Here is a 19,737-nt window from a genome sequence, read left to right as displayed (position 1 = left end):
TAAGTAGCCTCAATAGTTTGACGCAATAATTCAATTGTGTTTATACACAAATATTTCCTTTGTTTAAACTTCGCCTTAAAGCCCTACCTGCTTTAGCAATCAGCAACTCTTTCATTTTTAACTTATAGGTTTCTTATGATTCTCGCCGTAAATAGCGATTACTTCCTTAAACAGCATTAACAAGCTAATCTTTGTATAAAGAGTAGTTTTCTTCGCGGTACGGACTGAATTCTTAAATATTAAATTGACAAACTTCGGGTTCCGAGGGTTAATAATGTTTATTAAATCGCCCTCTTCTTAAAGTGGACCTCTTTGGTGGAAGTAACAGCCATTTTAAAAACTCTGATTTATGGTATAAATTTCAACCACGGAGTCAAAAGAATAGAGGAGAATGATGGAAAACCTTGGTAAAGATACAGTCTCCGGACAGATATTTGAACCCAGGACCTCCAGAGTACAAACCAGGAATTCTAACCACTTAACCGCAAAGTTCGTTATGACGCCGATGGTTGCAGTTATGATGATCTGTAGTGAGAAAAGGATTATTTTTTGTTTCAATAAGAAAGCAAATTTAAGTTTGATAATTTCAGAATTAGACAGACCCATCTGGCGTATTCAAGGATAAAACTTCAATGTACAAAATCTGCACTCTCCCACGAAAAGATAGACGAAGGCTATTCGCAACTTGTAGCGTGTCTGCTTAATATAAGAACACCCTGAACCTCTCACCAAGAGCACAATGAATGCTCTTTTGTAAGGCCCAGAACAATTGCGTTTCCGTGAGCGAATCATGTACTCCAATGCTCTGAATCTAAAGAACACATTCAACACGTCATGACATCCAAAAACACGTCTTCCACTCATAGCGGCTGTGACGCTCCTGACACGGGAGGTAAAATTTAGAACCTCGGACAAGCTATACTGACGTTTCAAATGAGGAACAACAGAATCCTTCCAAATACCTGTCTACCAACAATTCACATCAAAAGCCAATCAGATAACCTCTGCAGTTGTAACAGTCGTTCCATCATCTCGTAGTTAAAGATGGCTTTCTTCTGGTTTGTCGACGTTTCAGAGGACCTTGCTGTGCGGCGAGCACCTCTGAAACGTCGGTAAACTTATACCAGACTACACGGCGTATCAACACAGAAGAAAGCCATCTTGCCGACATGAGAACCTGATATTTCATCCCGTACTTGGCATCTTTTCACGGAGCTGATGAAATGAACTTCAGGTCGTCCATGACGAATAATGCGATCTAACAGTTGGTACTTCCGCCTTGCGGTCTAGAAAACGACAAGCCTGTTTTCACTTTCCTCCGTGCCTTCGTATATGTAACGATTGGTTAAACCCAAATCCTCCACAATTCACGATTCATTATCTCAGGGCTTCACTTACGATGAGCTTGTCTAAACGCAGTTCCTGTCCCTTCTTGTATCGTTCCGGGTCACTATCATTAACGTCCTAACTTTCTATTTCTAAGGAAAGTGACGTTAAATTCGCCACAATTCACTACTATCAAACAATATATGTTTTATTCCGTAACGACGCGAGTGATGTACAGAGGAGACGTCACTGCATACAGTCGCCGTAAAAACTTCATTTCATAAAGTAAATTATTACGCCGCATATTAATACATTTCGTGTTGGAAACGAGATCTCTTCTAAACCGATTCTACATTAACTTTTTAAATAACCATTGCAGCAGATAACAATACAAATATTCACTAACTATAAAAACAGATGAAAACAAAATATCGTGTTTCTCCTGGGCGTCGATAGATTAAATTTTGCGTCACGCGCAGAGTTCATGTAACTTGGGGCGACATCATAGAAAATCTGTGGTGAAATGGAAAGTAGTCGTAACTTATTGAAAATAGTTTACGAGATTTGCTTGGAAGGCCGAGGAAAAAACATTCGAAGGAATTGTGAGGGAACTGGACAACCTTAAATAAATCTTAGTACAGTTTTCCCCACGAAGTTAAAAAAAGAGAGAGAGTGAGAACCAAACACTGTACGATGGCACAGAAAGCCGTGTACCGTATCTTCGAAATCAGTTCCTGGAATATGCATCGCTGACAACACTTACACAGTGCATCAGCACTCAGCAAAGCGCAATGATGAGATTATCAGCTCAAATAAAACGCAAGTGTAGAACTTTACTGACGAACGGCAAACGGCAACAGCCCTTATTAAAGTGTTCTGCTTACAGGTAAAACAGATTACAGGCACGCTATTCGTATACTTCGGACACATCTGTAGATTTAAACATAAAGACACTGAGTCGAAACAAGCCGTTAAACTCTGAACAAAAATGGAATAATGACTTAACCTAAAATTAATACGACACACGATTTCTATTTTCAATTCATCAAACTTCACTTACATACAGCCTATGCGTTTGTGACATTCTCTTCATCAACTATTATCTGAAGCAATCAAGTGAAGATATACGAGTGCCATGACACGCAGGCGTATGGAGGAGTGGAGGTATAGTTCCGCGTATTTTTAATCTCGGTAGTAGAAAATGGAGAGTCGCCAGTTTCAAGCCCAAATCGCTTTATTCCTGGAAAAAGTACGCCTCCCACGATACCCATTAGATGGGAGACAGCGGGATCTCGACTCAGTCCGGATGCTGCGACGAAGAGAAAAATCTGTCCCTGCGGGGAAACAAACCCGGGCCACCTAGATCATACAGACCGAGATATCGCGGCTCTTTGAGCACGCAAGGCGGAGTGAGAAATCCATACAGAACTTTAGTCGCAAGACCCAGGCGTGGATGAGAGGATAATATTAAAATGTCTTAAAGAGTCAGAATGAAAAAATGCAGATTCGGTTAATATGGCTCAAGATAGGGGCCAATGATACTCTGCGATTTATTTCCCAGTGTCTCCATGTGTTAGTATCGTGAAAACTACATTTATATAAGAAAATGATGAGCATTTTCCTTGCTTCCAGGACTGCACATATCTTTTTAGGTTACGTCACCTGGTAACAAATCATATGTTAGTAAAACCACCAAATTTACTCGTACGTCAGACAAGTTATACAGACCCCGTGTACGACAAGCCTCGTTTTTCTGAGGGAAAGTGAAATGTATCACGTGACCAGAACAGCTAGCCACAAAACGAGTTCATCAGAAGCAGCACGCACAGCTTGTTGCAGGAGTAAGAAGATGCCTCCTCCGGCAGGAAGAAGGAGAAATTACCTCCTGCATGGCCTTTCCCAAAAATATCATATCATGCAATGGTTCATCTCTCAATGAGTACTGCTTTCACTCTCAGTCCTTCCGTCTCAGGTGGAAATCCCATTCAATTACCCGGTATGATGGGTTTTCCGTGTCTCTAGTGTCCTGAATTAATAAGATGTTTCAACTCTGCTAATACCAAAATCCGCAAAGTAGCAGATTTTACATTCGAAGAATTCGTATCAAAACTGAATTCACAGGCCAAAGATTTCTTTCCCTCTGCAGATCCTAAGAACCAAATTTAACCAAAGTCAGTTGAGTAGTTTAGAACAGTGATATTCAACCTGGGGTGCGCGTATCCCCTGGGGTACGCTTAGACATATTAGGGGGTACGTGAAATTTAAAAAAATATATATTATTTTATGATAGACACTGAATAATCAGTAATGTAATTTATTTTAGACGTAGATTATATACTATGTATAAGTTGAATTATACACCAACAACTTTGGGGGTACAAAGTTGAAGAGAAATTATATCTGGGGGTACGCGAATAAAAAAGGTTGAATACCACTGGTTTAGAAGATAAAATCTGAGTACGACCAGACAAACTCCCCACAATACGTTCATTCTATTTTCGTACTTAACACGAAGAAAGCAAGAAAATGTGCAAATGAAGATTAGTTAAGAAAGAAAAACAACAGCAAAAGAGATAAATATGCAGAATGGGGTGCGAGGATGTGACGTATTTATCACTGCCTACGAAAAAGTCACATCCTCGCGGTGCACTCTGTATAATAGTTAAGAATGCCAACACTTATCTCCGAAAATTTAAATCGATATAATTGAAAAATTAAACCCATTCTTGGCAGAGTATAACGTTCTTAACTTGAAAACAAAAAAAAACTGATGCATTCAAAAATATTATGCATGGCGAATGTTCATTACCTTTGACTATTTTGCGTTATACAGTCCTGCACAACCGTTATACAATGCTAATTGAAAACATGAGTCTCTATTTCGTACTATAGAAGAAGTTATTCGGTAATATATGCCAGCAAACACCATTCACTTCTCTCTTTCCCCCTTCATTTCTGAACATGCCTGTAGTACTCCAACTCCACGTTTTTACAAAGGCTGTATAACTCAAAACCAGTTTAATTGGTTAGCCATATCGTAATACCAATAGTTTAAAAGAAGACCAGGAAAAGATACTTCAACAGATTGCGCAGGGCCACATCACAAAATTTCGAAGACGTGGAAAACCCAGTATATGCCTAAAGCTGTTGAAATGTTAACGTCCCATCTTATGAGCTTAGGATGCGGAGAACTTAGCAGCTTAATCGAAACTTACGGTGAGAGTAGGTCTATAAATGTTCGCGATATTTCATAATTACGAATTGTTTTCTCTTATATCAGTGTGCACTAATGATATACGCTCTTCACATTTTACCACTAATGTGTGTGCTGTCAGCATACACATCCTTCGACATTTTATTTATGGTTTCCTGCACAGACCATAACCCGTCTCGCCACTATCCTCCCCACTGCTATCAGCCAACTATTATAAGGGAAACTCTTTTTTTGACGGAATGGATTTATTTCCTATTGATTTGTCATATAAATGGGGAGTCCAGGTGCGGGTTAAATTAAAGTGGCTCAGAATACGGTTCAATGGCGGATTTTCTGTGAGCACGACTGTGGGCTTTTGGGTTCCATATGAGCAGGGTCTTTTTTACCAAATAACCATCTATCAGCTTTTGACGACAGACCTTGTACAAAATAATATGTTTGTTAATAAACCAGAACCTTGAAGGAATACTTTAACACCATGATAACTCCTCTGAAACGTCGGCCAATATTACCATACTACACTGTGCAACACCACATAAAGGTGGCGACTGATTTGTAACATTTGCCTGTAATGTAACGTGTTACAAATCGAGCATTACACAAGTGAAGACAGCGAACGGAGCCGCTCGATGCGAGCCGCTCACGCTCGCAGGCGCTCCATCGTGTTGTCGGATTTTTCGCGAATACCTTTGAGTGTTACATTACAAGTCAGTCAGTCAATCGAGCGGCGTCATAACGAGCATTCACGAGTTCTTTAGATAACAGTAGCGTATTAAATGAAACAAAGATAACACAACCTCCACGTCCGACATATTGAATGAAATGAATGGAGCACACACGAGCACAGTCGAGCCGAGCGTTCAAAACGAGCATTCGATGCGCCTCACCAGTTGTGGTGTAATGTAACATGCTCGCCGCGAATGTTACATTACGAGTAAATGTTACAAGTCAGTCGCCACCTTAAGGCATTCATCTCCATACTCGTCGCAGAGAGAAGATGAAATCTCAACGATCTATTTATCTACCTGGTACCCACCTTCCTTCCGATCTCACGTACAGTCCACAGATCAGGAGAAAATCCCTGCTAGGAATTCGATATACGCGCATGCGCAAGATTTCGCGGTGAGTGACTACCGATCCTAAAAGCATTCGTTCCACAACCACTGAACGAACAACAGACGACAGGCTTTCATGTGTTCTAATGGGTACAGCTTTAAGTTTACCTCACAGTGGCACAGTGATTTAATCTAGAATATTATCGCAACACCCGCAGAACACATTAGAGGTGCACTCACTACACGCTACTCTTAACTGCTTGATGTTTTCAGTCTGTGTAGTAGCGTAAAACTCTGACGTATCGCACTTCCCACTAATAGCAGCCCTCTAGTCCAGCTGATAAGTAACACCCCCCCCCCCCCCGCACCAGAAACGACTTCGTTCAGCAGGGTTTTTCTCGTGATCTGTGGACAGTAGTTACCTAACTAAATGTCACCCCAGTTTAGTATTAGGATTGTGTCAGAAACTTGGCTCAGAGACTGACTATCCAGAATAAAGTAGCACGTATTTTTCCCCAGTTCGAGCAATACGCCAGAAAACACGTATGACTATTTCCCTCCATACCATTCCGAATAAAGTATTCAGAATTACGTCATTCATACCTATGTGAAATATTGCATTGCGAAAATGTAAAACAAACGTAATTTGTAGCTACAGCCAGTGTCACTGGCGTAAGATATACCACATAAAATATTTACCTGCCGTTTATAATAAAAACCGAAGTCTTCCACTTCTTCTCCGTTCGGGACAAAGGATCGAGCTTGCAAGAGGGTCGTACATTGACAGTTTGTGGCGCGCGAACACCGGCGAAGGACAATACCAAGAGGATGTAACAGGTGCTTAATCGCGTCACGGTCATATTCGTGCCATTCACTCCAAGGAGAGAGGTCCAACAATATAATGCTGAGGTCAGGACCTCACCTATGCTGACTGCCGAGTCACCCAAAGACATTTATCACTGTGGTTACAGTCTACGCTTCGTTACACGCTACAAACCGCATGCAGGAATTCAGACTCCACAATGTACCTGTCAACTTCGATACGTCTACCTATCCAATGTGGAAACTTAAGTCTACATTTACATATTTCAACAGACCAGTGATTACGCAAACAAACACCTAGAACCTCGATTTCGGTTCATTTGGTCACTGATTTTTAACCTTATTACTTTTGTTCGGTTGAACTAACACGATGGAGTGGAGTCCTTTTGGAGAAGCTGGCAATCGTTCCCACTTTCATTCCCACCTCATTCGCAACAGCCAGCACTGTCCACCTCATTACACTTTTTTCAATATCCACTTTAATAATATCCTATCAACGCTTATGTCTCCAGCCTACCCTTGCCTCTAGGTGTGCATTATTAATCTGGATCATGCGTATTACACGTTCAACCCATCACAACCTAGTGAATTCCTATTAACTAATTATTAGGGTGATAAGATTAAGGCGTATTAGATGGGCTGAGAGCGTAGCATGCATAGGACAAATAAATAAATTAGACACGAATGTCTTTATTACTTTCATCCACAAGATTCTCGCATACAATTTCCTCTCTCCCAACTTTCACTCCTCGTCTCTGGTAATGTTGATCTCACGCCTTCCCATTCCCTTCCTCTATGCTAACGATGCACTATCATGTCACTTTGTGAAGTACAAAACTCCTGCACCTCAAAAGCAAACGAATGCATTGGCATTATTCTCAGTACATACACTGAACTGACGATTCCATAGTCCAGATATTTCCAGTCTGAAGCCCGAGTGTTAGTCGCGATAAATTGAGATTTGATGGCATCCAAATATTATACTCGAGGACATACGGCACTCGGGTGGAGTTGCTACTCTCCCAGGTGGAGGATAGGGGAACGTTCACCAGATATGGTGAGTACCGAGGAAATAAAACACCCGGAGCGCACCAAAAGTAGCAACTACTGCCTTGTAGTGAGATATTGGATTATCAAAGGCTAAAGGAAGAAAATCTTGGAAAAAAAAAATTACCCGGTCCTCCAGGTTGGAGGTTGATGCAATGGGCCAACTCCACATTCATCGGGGAAAAAAACAATGTTAAAAAATCAAAGAGAAATAACCTTGGATACCGGAAAAATGTATAAACATTGTTACACCGGAAATATACATATATATGAACATACGGCCTATATATGTCATTAAACAAATTAAGAAACAAACAATTAATACGCTGTCGTGTTCTAACTAACAGAGACGTTTTGAAGAAAAAACTGTGATGATGATGATGACGAGGGAACACTGCACGGCCACTTCTTCTCTGGAGATGTTAAGTAGAACTTCTGGGGTAGTTGTAATTTATCATAAACACCTTATGCACCAAAAAGAAATATCGTGTCTACTATGCAAGCCCATAACTTAAAGCTAAGCGGAACAAGGGACATTTCTCCATAAAGCGTCTGCTTACTCACATAATGTCGTCCCATGTGCAAAGAATGTAATATCCTTGCACGAAAAGCTCTTCTTTAGGAAATGTTTGCCTTTCGTCACTTTCATCCGACGTCTTACTTTTATCGCAGCCTTTCACAAACTGTCTCTTTCATGTATTTATGATCGCTTTATCGACTCTGACAACAGCAAAAACTATACTACAGCGTCGAATGATAGGATTTGTAAATAATTAATAGGAAAGGATACGGAAGGAAGCGAACGTAATCAAATTTGATGCACGATCCCAGTACTTGCTTGGAGGAACGAAGGAAAATCAAGGGAAACGCTCAGTTCTGGGTTGTATCGGCGCGTGGACTTGTAAGCAGATACCAAAGTACTGCTTTCATCTCCAGTGCTGAAGATGAGGGCAGCAGTTATTCCGAAACAACAGTAAACATCAACACAGAAAAAAAAACAATGGACAAGAACTGTAAATAGAATTTTTGTTGCCTGAAACAAGTGACTAAGAGTATGTGTCTAACAATAATGATGATTTTAACACTCCCTCCAGATTATTCTTTCGTTAAACAATTTCCTCTTCACCATTATAATTAATGTTAAACTCACGAATGAGTTTTCATTCACTTTTTTTTCCTCACCAGTCATTTTTTTCGAGTCTTCCTCTCAAATTAATCAAATGTTTAAAATGTGCATATTCTCTAAAACCAAAAGTATTCAAATCCAGTTTTAATTAACCTTCCGATATGAGAACAAGAAACGTCTCCCTTCTTCTGGTAAATGGACCGAATCAGCAATTGAAATTCTTCTAAGTAAAAAGCTGAGCACAGTAAAAAAATGGACATTTCTGAAACTACAATAAAATATGTTATTCCCTTTGTTTACTTACTCAATTCATTCTTTTTCTCGGGCGAGAAATACCCGTGGATTTTCTTTAGTTCGATTCGCAGGACACCTTTTATATACGCGTTGCCGTGAATTCGGTAAGCGTAAATCTAATTCTTCTGCATTCAACTACAACTGATCTTATCTCATTCAAAAGAAGCAGGTATCCAATGGCCGACTTCTGAAGAAAGAAGTGTTAACATAAATAAAAACGTACATAAATCGTTCTTACGCGTAAGTGACATCCCGCCACTTGAAGATGCAATTATTATCGCAAGGTACACGAAGAATAAGGATGTCTTTAACTACAAAGGAAAAGGTGTATATGCGGGCCCACGTGTATCGGAAGAGGCGTGCGTATTTCTCCCTCCTTTGTCGATAAATCACGGGCTCCTTTTTCAAGCAACATCTTTTGTTCCTGGCACAACAAAGAAACAAGCTTTGTTGTATATGTGCCAAGAATTGCAGAATTCCTCCGCGTAGATTAGCTATTCTCTACGCGCTACGCGCAATCCATAGTGTCGGAGGATTTGGTTTTTCGTCTTTTGTTGTTGGTAGCATGTCTTCAATACGACTTAACAGATAATGACGCATATTTATATTCCAGATAAGTTCTAGCTGTGTAGCCATTACATCCCACGCATTTCTTTTGCAACTTTACTGATCATCTTTAAAGCTTATTTCCCTAATTCAATTTTACACCAACACACGAAACTTCCAGGAGAATTCTAGTTACTATTCTTGTTCCTACTGTTTACGTGAAATCCTACCAAAATGGTATTTTATGAACTGAATCATAGGCCCTGTATCCGCAGATATTTCTGAGATGAGAATGCATTACAGCGTAGAGCACAGGATTTTCGCCTTGGTCGTCTGTAGGTTTTAACAATCTATAATTTCCGAATTTCACGAGACATAAAAAGGCTATGAAGTCACAAATCGAGTACTCAAAACTTTTATCAATGCACTTGGAGAAGCTTATGGCTTTGCCGGTATCCAATCAATACTCAATTTCACACGTGCGTCCCAGCGTTTGGAAGTCACTAGCACGTTTAACAGCGCTAAGTTTTCTACAAATCAATCATTAAAACAATAAACAATCATTCGACGTACTTCTAAGAAATATGGAATATAAAATTCTTCAACGACCTGTTCCGATTCGGAATTATATTTTAACACTTCTTGGACAGGAGATCGGCCTACGTCAAACTCTCCACTTGCGCAAGACGATAGAGCCCAGAAACGGAAATACATTCACACGGGACTCAAATCCGCGTTCTGAAACCACTCCAAAATCGAAATTAAGCATTAATATATCTCAAAACAAAAGTTTTATCATTGCCTGAACTTTCATTTAGAATATTAAGCCCGTTTAGGAACAGGCCTACTCCATGTCGCCGGTAAATCTGAAATTCATAGCTAATACCTGTCCAAACAAACCTAAACAATTTTTGCCGTATGATCTTAATAATAAAACATCCACCTTCATCAGAAACTTTCCCTCTCATTTCCCGTACAAATTAATATAATTTTTTATCTAATATGTACAGCCTACTTCGTCAAAAGTACAAACACGTAAATAAATTCTGTACATCAGTTATGTCACTTTCCTCACCACAATATTGAAAACATATTTTAAAGTTTCTACTTTCTGGAACTGAACGAACACCAGTACTTTTTTTTTCTAAAAATAAACATATTTAACAGTTATCTCAGCCAAAGTACACGGGAATTACAGCTGCTTAAAGGCTGAGGCAGAATTGGTTTCGTTATTGGATTGTAGTCTGCGAGTTGAATGATGATACCGGTAGGTGGCAGGCGAAGCAAAGGCATATAGTGCTGGCATCTGTCGGCAAATAAATGTAATGAGGAATAGTCATTCTTTTTATCATTTGAGGGAACGTAGACCGAAAAAGCAATGGGATGAAAATTGTACTGAAGATACGAGACATTGCTCCGACTTGTTCAACTTGCAGGAAAATCGGTTTTACTATTTACGAGTTCCACTGATAACCTAAGGACTCTTTCTTAAATGTCGGTTCTAGCTAGAAATTCTGCTATAAAAGCGCTTAAAAATACACATAATGTATTACGTCCATATTAGAGTGTCACGTACACGAAATCATCCCAAGAAATTTTAAGCGAAACGAAAGACCCACATCGAGCAGACACATAGAACTAAGTTTGAGCTACAGCCAACTTTACGCTTATTTGCATACCTCGTCTTTAAAACGACTTGACGGATTTTTATGAAAGTATGTACGAGGGATAGTCAATGAAATTATATCAGTATCGATCCGATATAGATAATCTCTCCTTTACACGAAGCTCAAATCGAACAGCAGTCGTATCGATAAGACGACGGTGGGAACCCCAAGAAATATTTAATAGGGCAACACTGCCAAACAAAAGTGCTTGCAATGGACGAACTCTGAACAAGACACGACGACTATTTGCTGGTATCGACATATGCAGAGGTGACCCACCGAGAAAATAAGGCAAATCGATTATCTTTCGCGCCATGCCTTTAAATGTAACTCCGTGTTGCCACACACTTATTATTTCGAGATAAATCCATGATATATGATAACGTTATATACTTAATAGCTTCAAGTTACGCGTATGTAATAGGTCGCATTAAGATTAATTCCTTCTTGCGTAACAGAACCAAAATTTAAAGAGATATTCGTTATTTATATAGCCCTAACTTTATGGTGTAGATTCCTTCCTGTGAATGAAATAGTAGCTCAGTTCGTCAAGAAATTCCCTGCATTATATTAAACTCGAAACCTCAGTATCATGTTCACAACATTCCGCCAACGGACCCTGTTCTGTGCCAGATTATTCCATATCACATCCTCACACTTTATTTTTTAAGATCCATTTTAATATTATCGTCTCTTCGAAGCCTAGTGGTCTCCACTCCAGGTTTCAGTCCAATTATTTGTGTTTTTCAATTCAATCAGGCAGTTCATGTGCAAACCAGAACAGAATGGAGAAGCGATGACTTACATTCGGGGGGGGGGGGGGGGGGGGGTTCGAATCTCGCGCAAGCATAGGTTATTAGTAGTTTTCCTCAGTTACTTCAGACGAATACCGGGATAGTACTTTAAAACAGACCAAGATCGCTTTAACCCTAGTACATTCGAATTCAACATGCTTTACCATCCTCTCATTTTAATCAAAGATACGTATCTTTGCAGTTGACATGGCGTCCTTAAATTACCTAAAAATTCAAGCATATCAATGCATAAGACGGAAATCTGAAAGTTGCAGCAGGAGGCGAGGCAAAGTTATTTCCTCCCGCAGTTCTGCGCACTTATGTGCTTATAATGTAGACCTGTAACATGTGTAAGACAACTTCGATCGTGGTGACCCTTCTTGCAAACTCTTACAAAACCCTTTAATTTCGTTTTCTTACGCTACACCAACCCCGTCGGATCTATCAAGGATTCTATACAAGAAACAGACATAGAGAAACGTCGAGAAACTATGGGGAAACCCCACGAGGGAAAGCAACAAAACGAAAATACAGACGCCATCAGTAACACCGACTCTAATCCCAGAAACTTCAAATGAAACTTTCCTCAAACTAAGAAGTCCGGAAACGATAGAAACCAGACAGATAAAACTCTTAACTGAGACAAACATTAGGAACAGACAAGAAGCCAAAATCAACTAAGTGTGACCAAATGACAGGTGAACATTGCCGACGGTCGTCACTAACCTATTCCATCTCAACCAAATTCAAGTAAATCTGAACCACAACAGACGAACATTGATCGATCTCGACGACAGCAACAGATACATAAGCGACTTCACATTCCTCCTCGTTCAGAACCAGAATTAATTATACCGAAGACAATCCAGCGACTTTCTCGCATTATCCCATCTTTAATGTGCCAGTTAAAAGTTACATACACGTAACTGTTTACATTGTAGGCCCCATATAACATTTATTTAAGGCTCAGTTTTCGTCCTTAGGAAGGCCTACGGATAAAAACGCAAATGCTCGCGAACTTAAAAAGGAACCTATGCTTACGACACAGTGGGACTTACAAAAACGGTTGGTAAAGCGTGAGTTAGGAGACAAAACTCTTTATGTCGTGTGTGGTTTGTATGTTGGTGAACCTGGATAAACGGTATCGGAATTGAGGGATTTGATATATTTAAACCCGCAATCAGCTTCCGTTACGACGCCATTACTCAAATGTTCTCAATACCAGTAACCGAACTGTCTGCGAGCAACTAACGTGGAAATATCCTGCACAAAATTCATTTATTTGTTATTTATTTAACGATGATGTCAGCAGCTCGTACTAAGCAATAAAGCGTCGAATGATAGGTTGATGGACTGCAAAGGATAAGGAAGGAAGGGGCCGTGGCCTAATTTAAGGTACTATACTCGCACTAGCCAACGGGACCGAGAAAAAGTACGAAAACCTGTCAGGATTTGAACCCGGGACGTCCCAATATGAAGCAGTAATAGCGTAATAGTGCAAATCGACTGTCCGCGACGTTCGGCTTTAAATACACGTTTGTGGGTGGTAACAAAAGTGTGGCGAGCATTTACAAACCCGCAAATAATAAAGCTTAATCTCCGAGGTGGTCTTTGAGCCAAGGTTTTGCTTATATATTTGGGGGGTGGGTTAGGTCAATATAAGTAATGAAATCGGGGAAAACTCAGGCATATATCAATTGCATGAGCCAATATCAGTTTTCAGAGCCACCATACATTTAACCCACGAGCCTCTGCTGAATAGAAATGTTTGTTTCTCTTGAGCAGAACAAGCATTACGTATTCATTCAGGTACAGTGCAAACGCAATCATATCATTAAACCGTTCACCATTACCGCATGCTGAAAGGTGGTCTTCATTAACATCAGGATTAATTCTGAGGTGTGACTGTAATTTGTTTCAAGCAGTTACGAGGACGTATCTCAGAATTCTAAACGTACGCTTGGATCCCACAGCTAACACCAGAATTGCATGGTTTACCATAATCTCTAGTTGTAATCTCTCAGATTTCAGATTACGCCAGTATAAAATTCACTCCAATTAGTTTCGTCGGGTACACATCAGTGAGAAACGCTGTAACCACAAGTCTCGTAATTCACAGATTACATTACCGCTTAGTCACCTTCAACAAAATACCGAATCCAACACTACCTGTGTAACAGTCTAAAGGGTTATGGCTCGATAACGGGTCTTGGATTCCGTGGAAGGCGTTGAAAATATTACACGCCTTAATTAAAACAATTACAAAATTTCATTCTAAAGCAGACCATTCACACACAAGAACATGTCTTCGGGCGTGCATCTTGACGGTCTGTGCTAGTGCCTGTGGGGGAAGTTCGCGATCTGGTCTGTCAGAAATATCCAAAGAACTACGACGAGGAATATTTTGTTTTGTTTTTTTGTTTGTCATCAGTCTTTCGACTGGTTTGATGTGGTCCTCCATTTTCGCCTATCTTGCGCCAATCTCTTCATTTCCACATATTCTTTGCAGCCCACATCCTCAGAAATCTGCGTCATATATTCCAATCTTTGTCTCCCCCTACAATTCTTCCCTTCATCTGTTCCTTCCATTACCAAATTAACCAATCCTGGGTGCCTCAGAATGTGTCCCACCATCCCATCTCTTCTTCTCGTAAGATTTTTCCTTCGCCTATCCTGTCTAAGACCAGATCATTTCGTACTTTATCCGTCCACTTAATTTTCAACATCCTTCTATAGCGCCACATTTCAAATGCTTCTATCCTTCTTCTTTCTGGCTTTCCCACCGACCACGGCCTAGAATACGTGGAGGCTCTAATTCTATTCCTGTCTTACCCTTAAAATGATTCTCAAATACAGGGACAACTTAATCTTTACCTGAACTTCTATGACTGACTGTTCGCCCTGGGGCACCTTATGGTTACCTTCAAACCATCCAAATACCAGAATTTTATTTTAAAATAGGCCATGGCACCTCCCTCCCAATTCAACTTTCCCAACTATTCTCGTCACTTTTTTGGTGCTCACAAACAAATGTTCAAATCAATGCAAATTACATTTGATTGAAGCCCTTCTTACCAAGCACCCAAACACTAGATGTAACACACGCAGTTGAGAAAACATCATTAAATAATATAAATAATGTCATAAAGTAACAGTTACAGATCACTTGTTGCAGTGTCGTGAAGCAGACCAACTGTATGAACTTTCGGCGTTAGAGGTCCTACATCAGTGGTCCCCAACGCGGCGCCCGGCAAGGCTTTTTTTGGGTGCCCGCGTTGATACGGAAAGAGGTTATACTGAATAATGAAGGCCGTTCAACCACAAAACATTATAAAATCAAAGCGCAGATCTCGACTTACTGACGCCCACCTTCACGATTGTCCGCGAGCAGCAACATCATCCTACACTCCCAAATTTGAAAAACTGGCCGATGAAATGCAGCGCCAAACGTCACACTAACTTCCTACTTAATAATAATAATTGTACTTATAAAACTACGTATTTTTGATTGCGTGGTTTCTTGTATCATTAAACGTTGTGTTGTTTTGTGTATTATTTGGTGTCCATAACTTATTTGTCCAGAGAAAAGAAAATTTGGCTTTGTTAATTGGTTGGTGCCCGCCACGATCTCATAAACTCTCAAATGTGCCTGTAGGCACAAAAAGGTTGGGGGCCACTGGTCTACATAGACACAATTTCAATACAACGGAAACGGAAAACTTTCTCCTTGGCAGACTGCCACATAATGCCAGTAAAAGAAGGTAATTACACAAGATACAACCTCTTACAAAAACTGAGGCATCCCCCAACAAAAGAAAGTACACCTGCAAACCAACTGCTACCATCTGCTGTCTTGTTACAGAAAACTACTTTTATTCATTTGTCTAGGGTCGTGGCACATTTCCAAATTTCTTGTTATTTAAGGCCACATAAAATAAATGTTAGTACTTTTATGTATCCCCTCGGACAGACAGACCTAACAGAGGACCGAATGGAAGAGGAGAATGAGGAGGCCATGGACCGAATACGGACCGGAGAGCCATAGAAGAAGAAGACTTTTATGCATCCTCTGCATAGTGTAAAAAATTAACTAATTTTTAACTCTGAAATAACTGCATGACCTAAATGAAGTTTGGGAAATGCGGACCTTGTTAATATCCCCTCTGTTTAACGTTCCCTCTCTCTCTCAGTAAATACTGGACTGATTTCATTTCATAATATATGCCACATATGCAAAATATGTAAAAAGAACATTGGAAAATGTTGCATGATAGCCAAACCATCGGGTAATTCACTTTAGTTTCATCACGCATCATTATTGTAAAAGAATAATTTGAAATTGTGGGTTCGTGATTTCATTTCTTACTTATATGGAGAAAAAATAAATGGGGTTCAAGAAGGCTGCAAGAGAATTTAATGTATCAAAGATATCACTTCAGAAGCATATGCAAATAACAGACGAAACCTGAGAGAAAACAATTCATACAAAATTGTGGATGGATATGATTTTCTCCCAAACTGTAGAAAAAGAGTTAATAGAATACTGCTTACGAACGACCAAAAATATTTCGCTCCAACGAGGCAAGACATGAGGATGGCAGTTTTCCAACATGCTAAAAAGTATGACTAAAAATAAACACAGTTTCTCTAAACAGAGAGAATCTGCTGGAAAAGAATGGATGTATAGTTCTTTAAACCTCCATAAAAACTAAAATTTTAATTCAATCTGAAATAGGAACACCATTCATCAGAGTGAACAGAATAAGCAAAACTAATGTTAATGCTCTTGATGGTACCTGCACCTTGTCGTGGTGGTGGGGCTTCAGTACCTCAGTGGCAGTAGCGTAGCTACTGGTAGGGCCTCCCTAGGAGGAGAGGTCAGACTAAGACAGGTACCCTGGTCCTCCAGGTTGGGGGTTGGTCGCAAGGCTAACAACCTTGCACCGTAAAAAGGAAGACGTTTCGAAACCTCAATCAAAGCCTCGGACAGACGAACCTAACAGAGGACCGAATAGAAGAGGAGAATTGAGGAGGCCATGGACCGAATACGGACCGGAGAGCCATAGAAGAAGAAGAAACTTGCAAAGAAAAGAATAATAAACTCACCATGTTTCCTCGATGTCCGCATCTTCCATGGAATTAACTAATCTTGCCCTTCCAGATATATTAGTGTACTGCGTGTAAACACCGTCTTCATGCAATTTAACATCAACAGCATATCACGAGAAGCCATCCTAACTGCACGAGCAAAGACCATATGTGAAATGAAGTTCTGGAAGGGGAGTTAACATAGTTGATAACCATCATGAAAAGCAATGAAAATATGATTAATTAAATGATTATAATTATTATGAGACAAGTTCTATTATAACCTAAAAAGGAAGGCAAAATGGGGTTGCTTTAATCTTCTGAAAGTCTAACAGTCATGTGGTAATTAAATAAATCAATTAAATGACTACTGCAACTCTACCCTGTTAATTACTATAAAACCTAGCATAAAAGAGTCTCAATATTTGCACAGAGTTTTCAAAATACAAAGGAATAATAAAATAAAACTAAAAAGTCAAAATAAGCAAATTTTATCACTAAATTTCTGAACAAATAACCACCCAAGGAACTCTAACAGAGAACAGCATGTGACATATATAAAATAGAATAAGAACTGGCAGAAGGATAAATAATTTTAATAGTATCTAAACTGCTTATGTAAATTAGATACAAACCTTAACTTATTAATGTACCTCGCTATTTAAATAAAACATGAAATCTTACTTTTACTTACAAGACACATACAACTCCTGTCCCACTTTGCTCCACATTTTTTAAATATCTCTCAGGTGGTGTAGTTTAGTTTTTACATCTCACAGATGTCTTCCTTGCTGCAAGCAGTTTATTAGGCTTTCAGTGTCCACTGTCAATTTTAAGAAAGGAAAAATGAAAATGGCTTGCAAGTTCAACATAATTAGTGGCTGAAAATTAATTTCATTTCAACAAGACTGAAGAGTTGTGTGAAATCATGTGAGTAGGTTCCATCTAGTGCAATCACAGGTACAAGGTTAAACTTTTTTAACTTTGCAACATTCAATTTTGACTGAAAAATCATCACATTAACATCTACTGTAACTGCAGCCTAGGATATTCTCTGCCATGTTGTGTGTAAAGAACACCTACATTCTCTGTAAATTTTGAATCTTTTCCAAACTCAAGCATTTGAAATATAAATTCTACACCTCTATTAAGAATTTCACTGGCTATTTTTTGGTGTGAAAACCTTGTGCCAGTACCAAAGAATGGGTGGGCATGATCAGTTTTAACAAAGCAAAACAATGTTTCTACATTAAAACTGACTCAATTTCTAATCAGATGATATTCAGTTTTAAGGTGCAGTGAAAGGCCAAAGATCTCTCCCATGAGTCTGAACTGTTCTTTGTTCAAGAAGTTTTACTCTTTACTATTTAAGTAGGCCTCCACAGCTATATATTGTTATACTTGAAAAAGAGTACAAAGTATTAATAAAACTAAATTTTTTATCATACATATTCTATTACCTCCTAATCCACTACATTAATTACAAATTTCAAATAAATTTCTCTATAACATAATTAACAAATCTTCATTCTACATAAAGTCAAAATTCAACATTTGTGAAATTATCTAAAAAATAAGTTCAATAATGCACAAAAGTTTAGTACCTGTAATATACCAACTGTCTGTTCAGAAAAGAGGAAGTGTTGATTCACATCTGAGGTCATCATTGATGATACCAATTTATCACATCTGTTTGTACTGCACCCACAACCTCCAACTTTCAACACTGAAAAACAACAAAACTGCTGAGAGTACAAATAGGTACGTTTGCACGTATGCACAGTGTATTCACTGACAAAGTCTAACACAGCTGTCACAATAGTTACAAAACATTTCCCAATAACAAAATGCACTAATGGACTGAACTGGATATACAATTACATTATTAACAGCTGCTTTCAATTGCATATAATCAGAGACAGTTACAATTTCACCGCACTCAAAAGAAAAAAAAATCAGCAAGTTCTGTTCCGTGACACAGCCTAAGAGTTTGTGTTTCAAATATTAATGGGCACCTTTCCAGTATTCCACACAAAGAGAGAAGCCATCCAGGTAAACACAATTTTGAGGAAAGTATATTTGTTTTTTTCTCAAAGCAACACTCCAAGGGGAATAGCATTAAATTTTGGAAAACGGAAGCATTCAAAACAGGTCAGTAAGCAAGAAGTTAAGTCTCATAAAAACGAAGTACCTGAACTTACATTCAAACCTTTAAAACATATAAATTTGTAATCATTTATCAGTTTCTTTTGTGTAGCAAATGTTTCTAAACATATGATTCGTTGTAAACTATATTCTTATCATTCCACCAACCCACATGGTGTGTGACAGCCCGAACAAGCAGCACATAATTATAACCTCTATCCTCAGTTAGAGGCTTCATCTCTAGCCCAGAAATTGGCTGGTATCAGAGTAGGGTAGTTTATTCCAATTTCAGTTTCGATCAACTTTAATTGCCCGCTACTGGATTCGTCATATCGAACATATATATACAAAATTCAATGTACAAAATAGTATATAGGCAATTTCTTCTGAAATTTTGTCCCAGTGCCTTGGTACAGACAAGACCATGATGTTCATGCTTCCATCTTAAAAATTAGCATAATCGACCAACAACCACCAAAACCATTAAGGTTAAAGTCCTACTTCAAACTACTTACTGTTTATAATACTATCCATTGTGTATATCTTACCAGGTGTGAACAGGAAAAGCAGAACATTCCCTTCTGTTTCAACTGCATGGATGAACCGTGGTTTG

At 39.1% G+C, this 19,737-nt stretch overlaps 1 protein-coding gene across 1 annotated transcript in view; it reads right to left on the bottom strand.

Moving 5' to 3' along the window:
- LOC110837240 (putative odorant-binding protein A10) overlaps positions 1-19,655 on the bottom strand; it is a 29,481-nt gene extending 9,826 nt beyond the window's left edge. Inside the window, exons 1-4 of the mRNA XM_087340990.1 lie at positions 19,640-19,655; positions 18,584-18,705; positions 17,674-17,802; positions 16,998-17,163 (exon numbers count right to left, since the gene is read on the bottom strand). Coding sequence (XP_087197116.1) covers positions 16,998-17,000 — 3 coding nt within the window. The 5' untranslated portion in view covers positions 17,001-17,163; positions 17,674-17,802; positions 18,584-18,705; positions 19,640-19,655. The remainder of the gene's footprint in view (positions 1-16,997; positions 17,164-17,673; positions 17,803-18,583; positions 18,706-19,639) is intronic.
- Between the last annotated feature and the right edge of the window lie 82 nt (positions 19,656-19,737).

The sequence above is a fragment of the Zootermopsis nevadensis genome, unplaced genomic scaffold (assembly GCF_977971745.1).
Source record: "Zootermopsis nevadensis isolate Lab colony 2312 unplaced genomic scaffold, Znev_1.0 Znev_ptg000061l, whole genome shotgun sequence".
Lineage (NCBI taxonomy): Eukaryota > Metazoa > Arthropoda > Insecta > Blattodea > Termopsidae > Zootermopsis > Zootermopsis nevadensis.
This window is presented reverse-complemented; position numbering and strand designations above follow the sequence as displayed.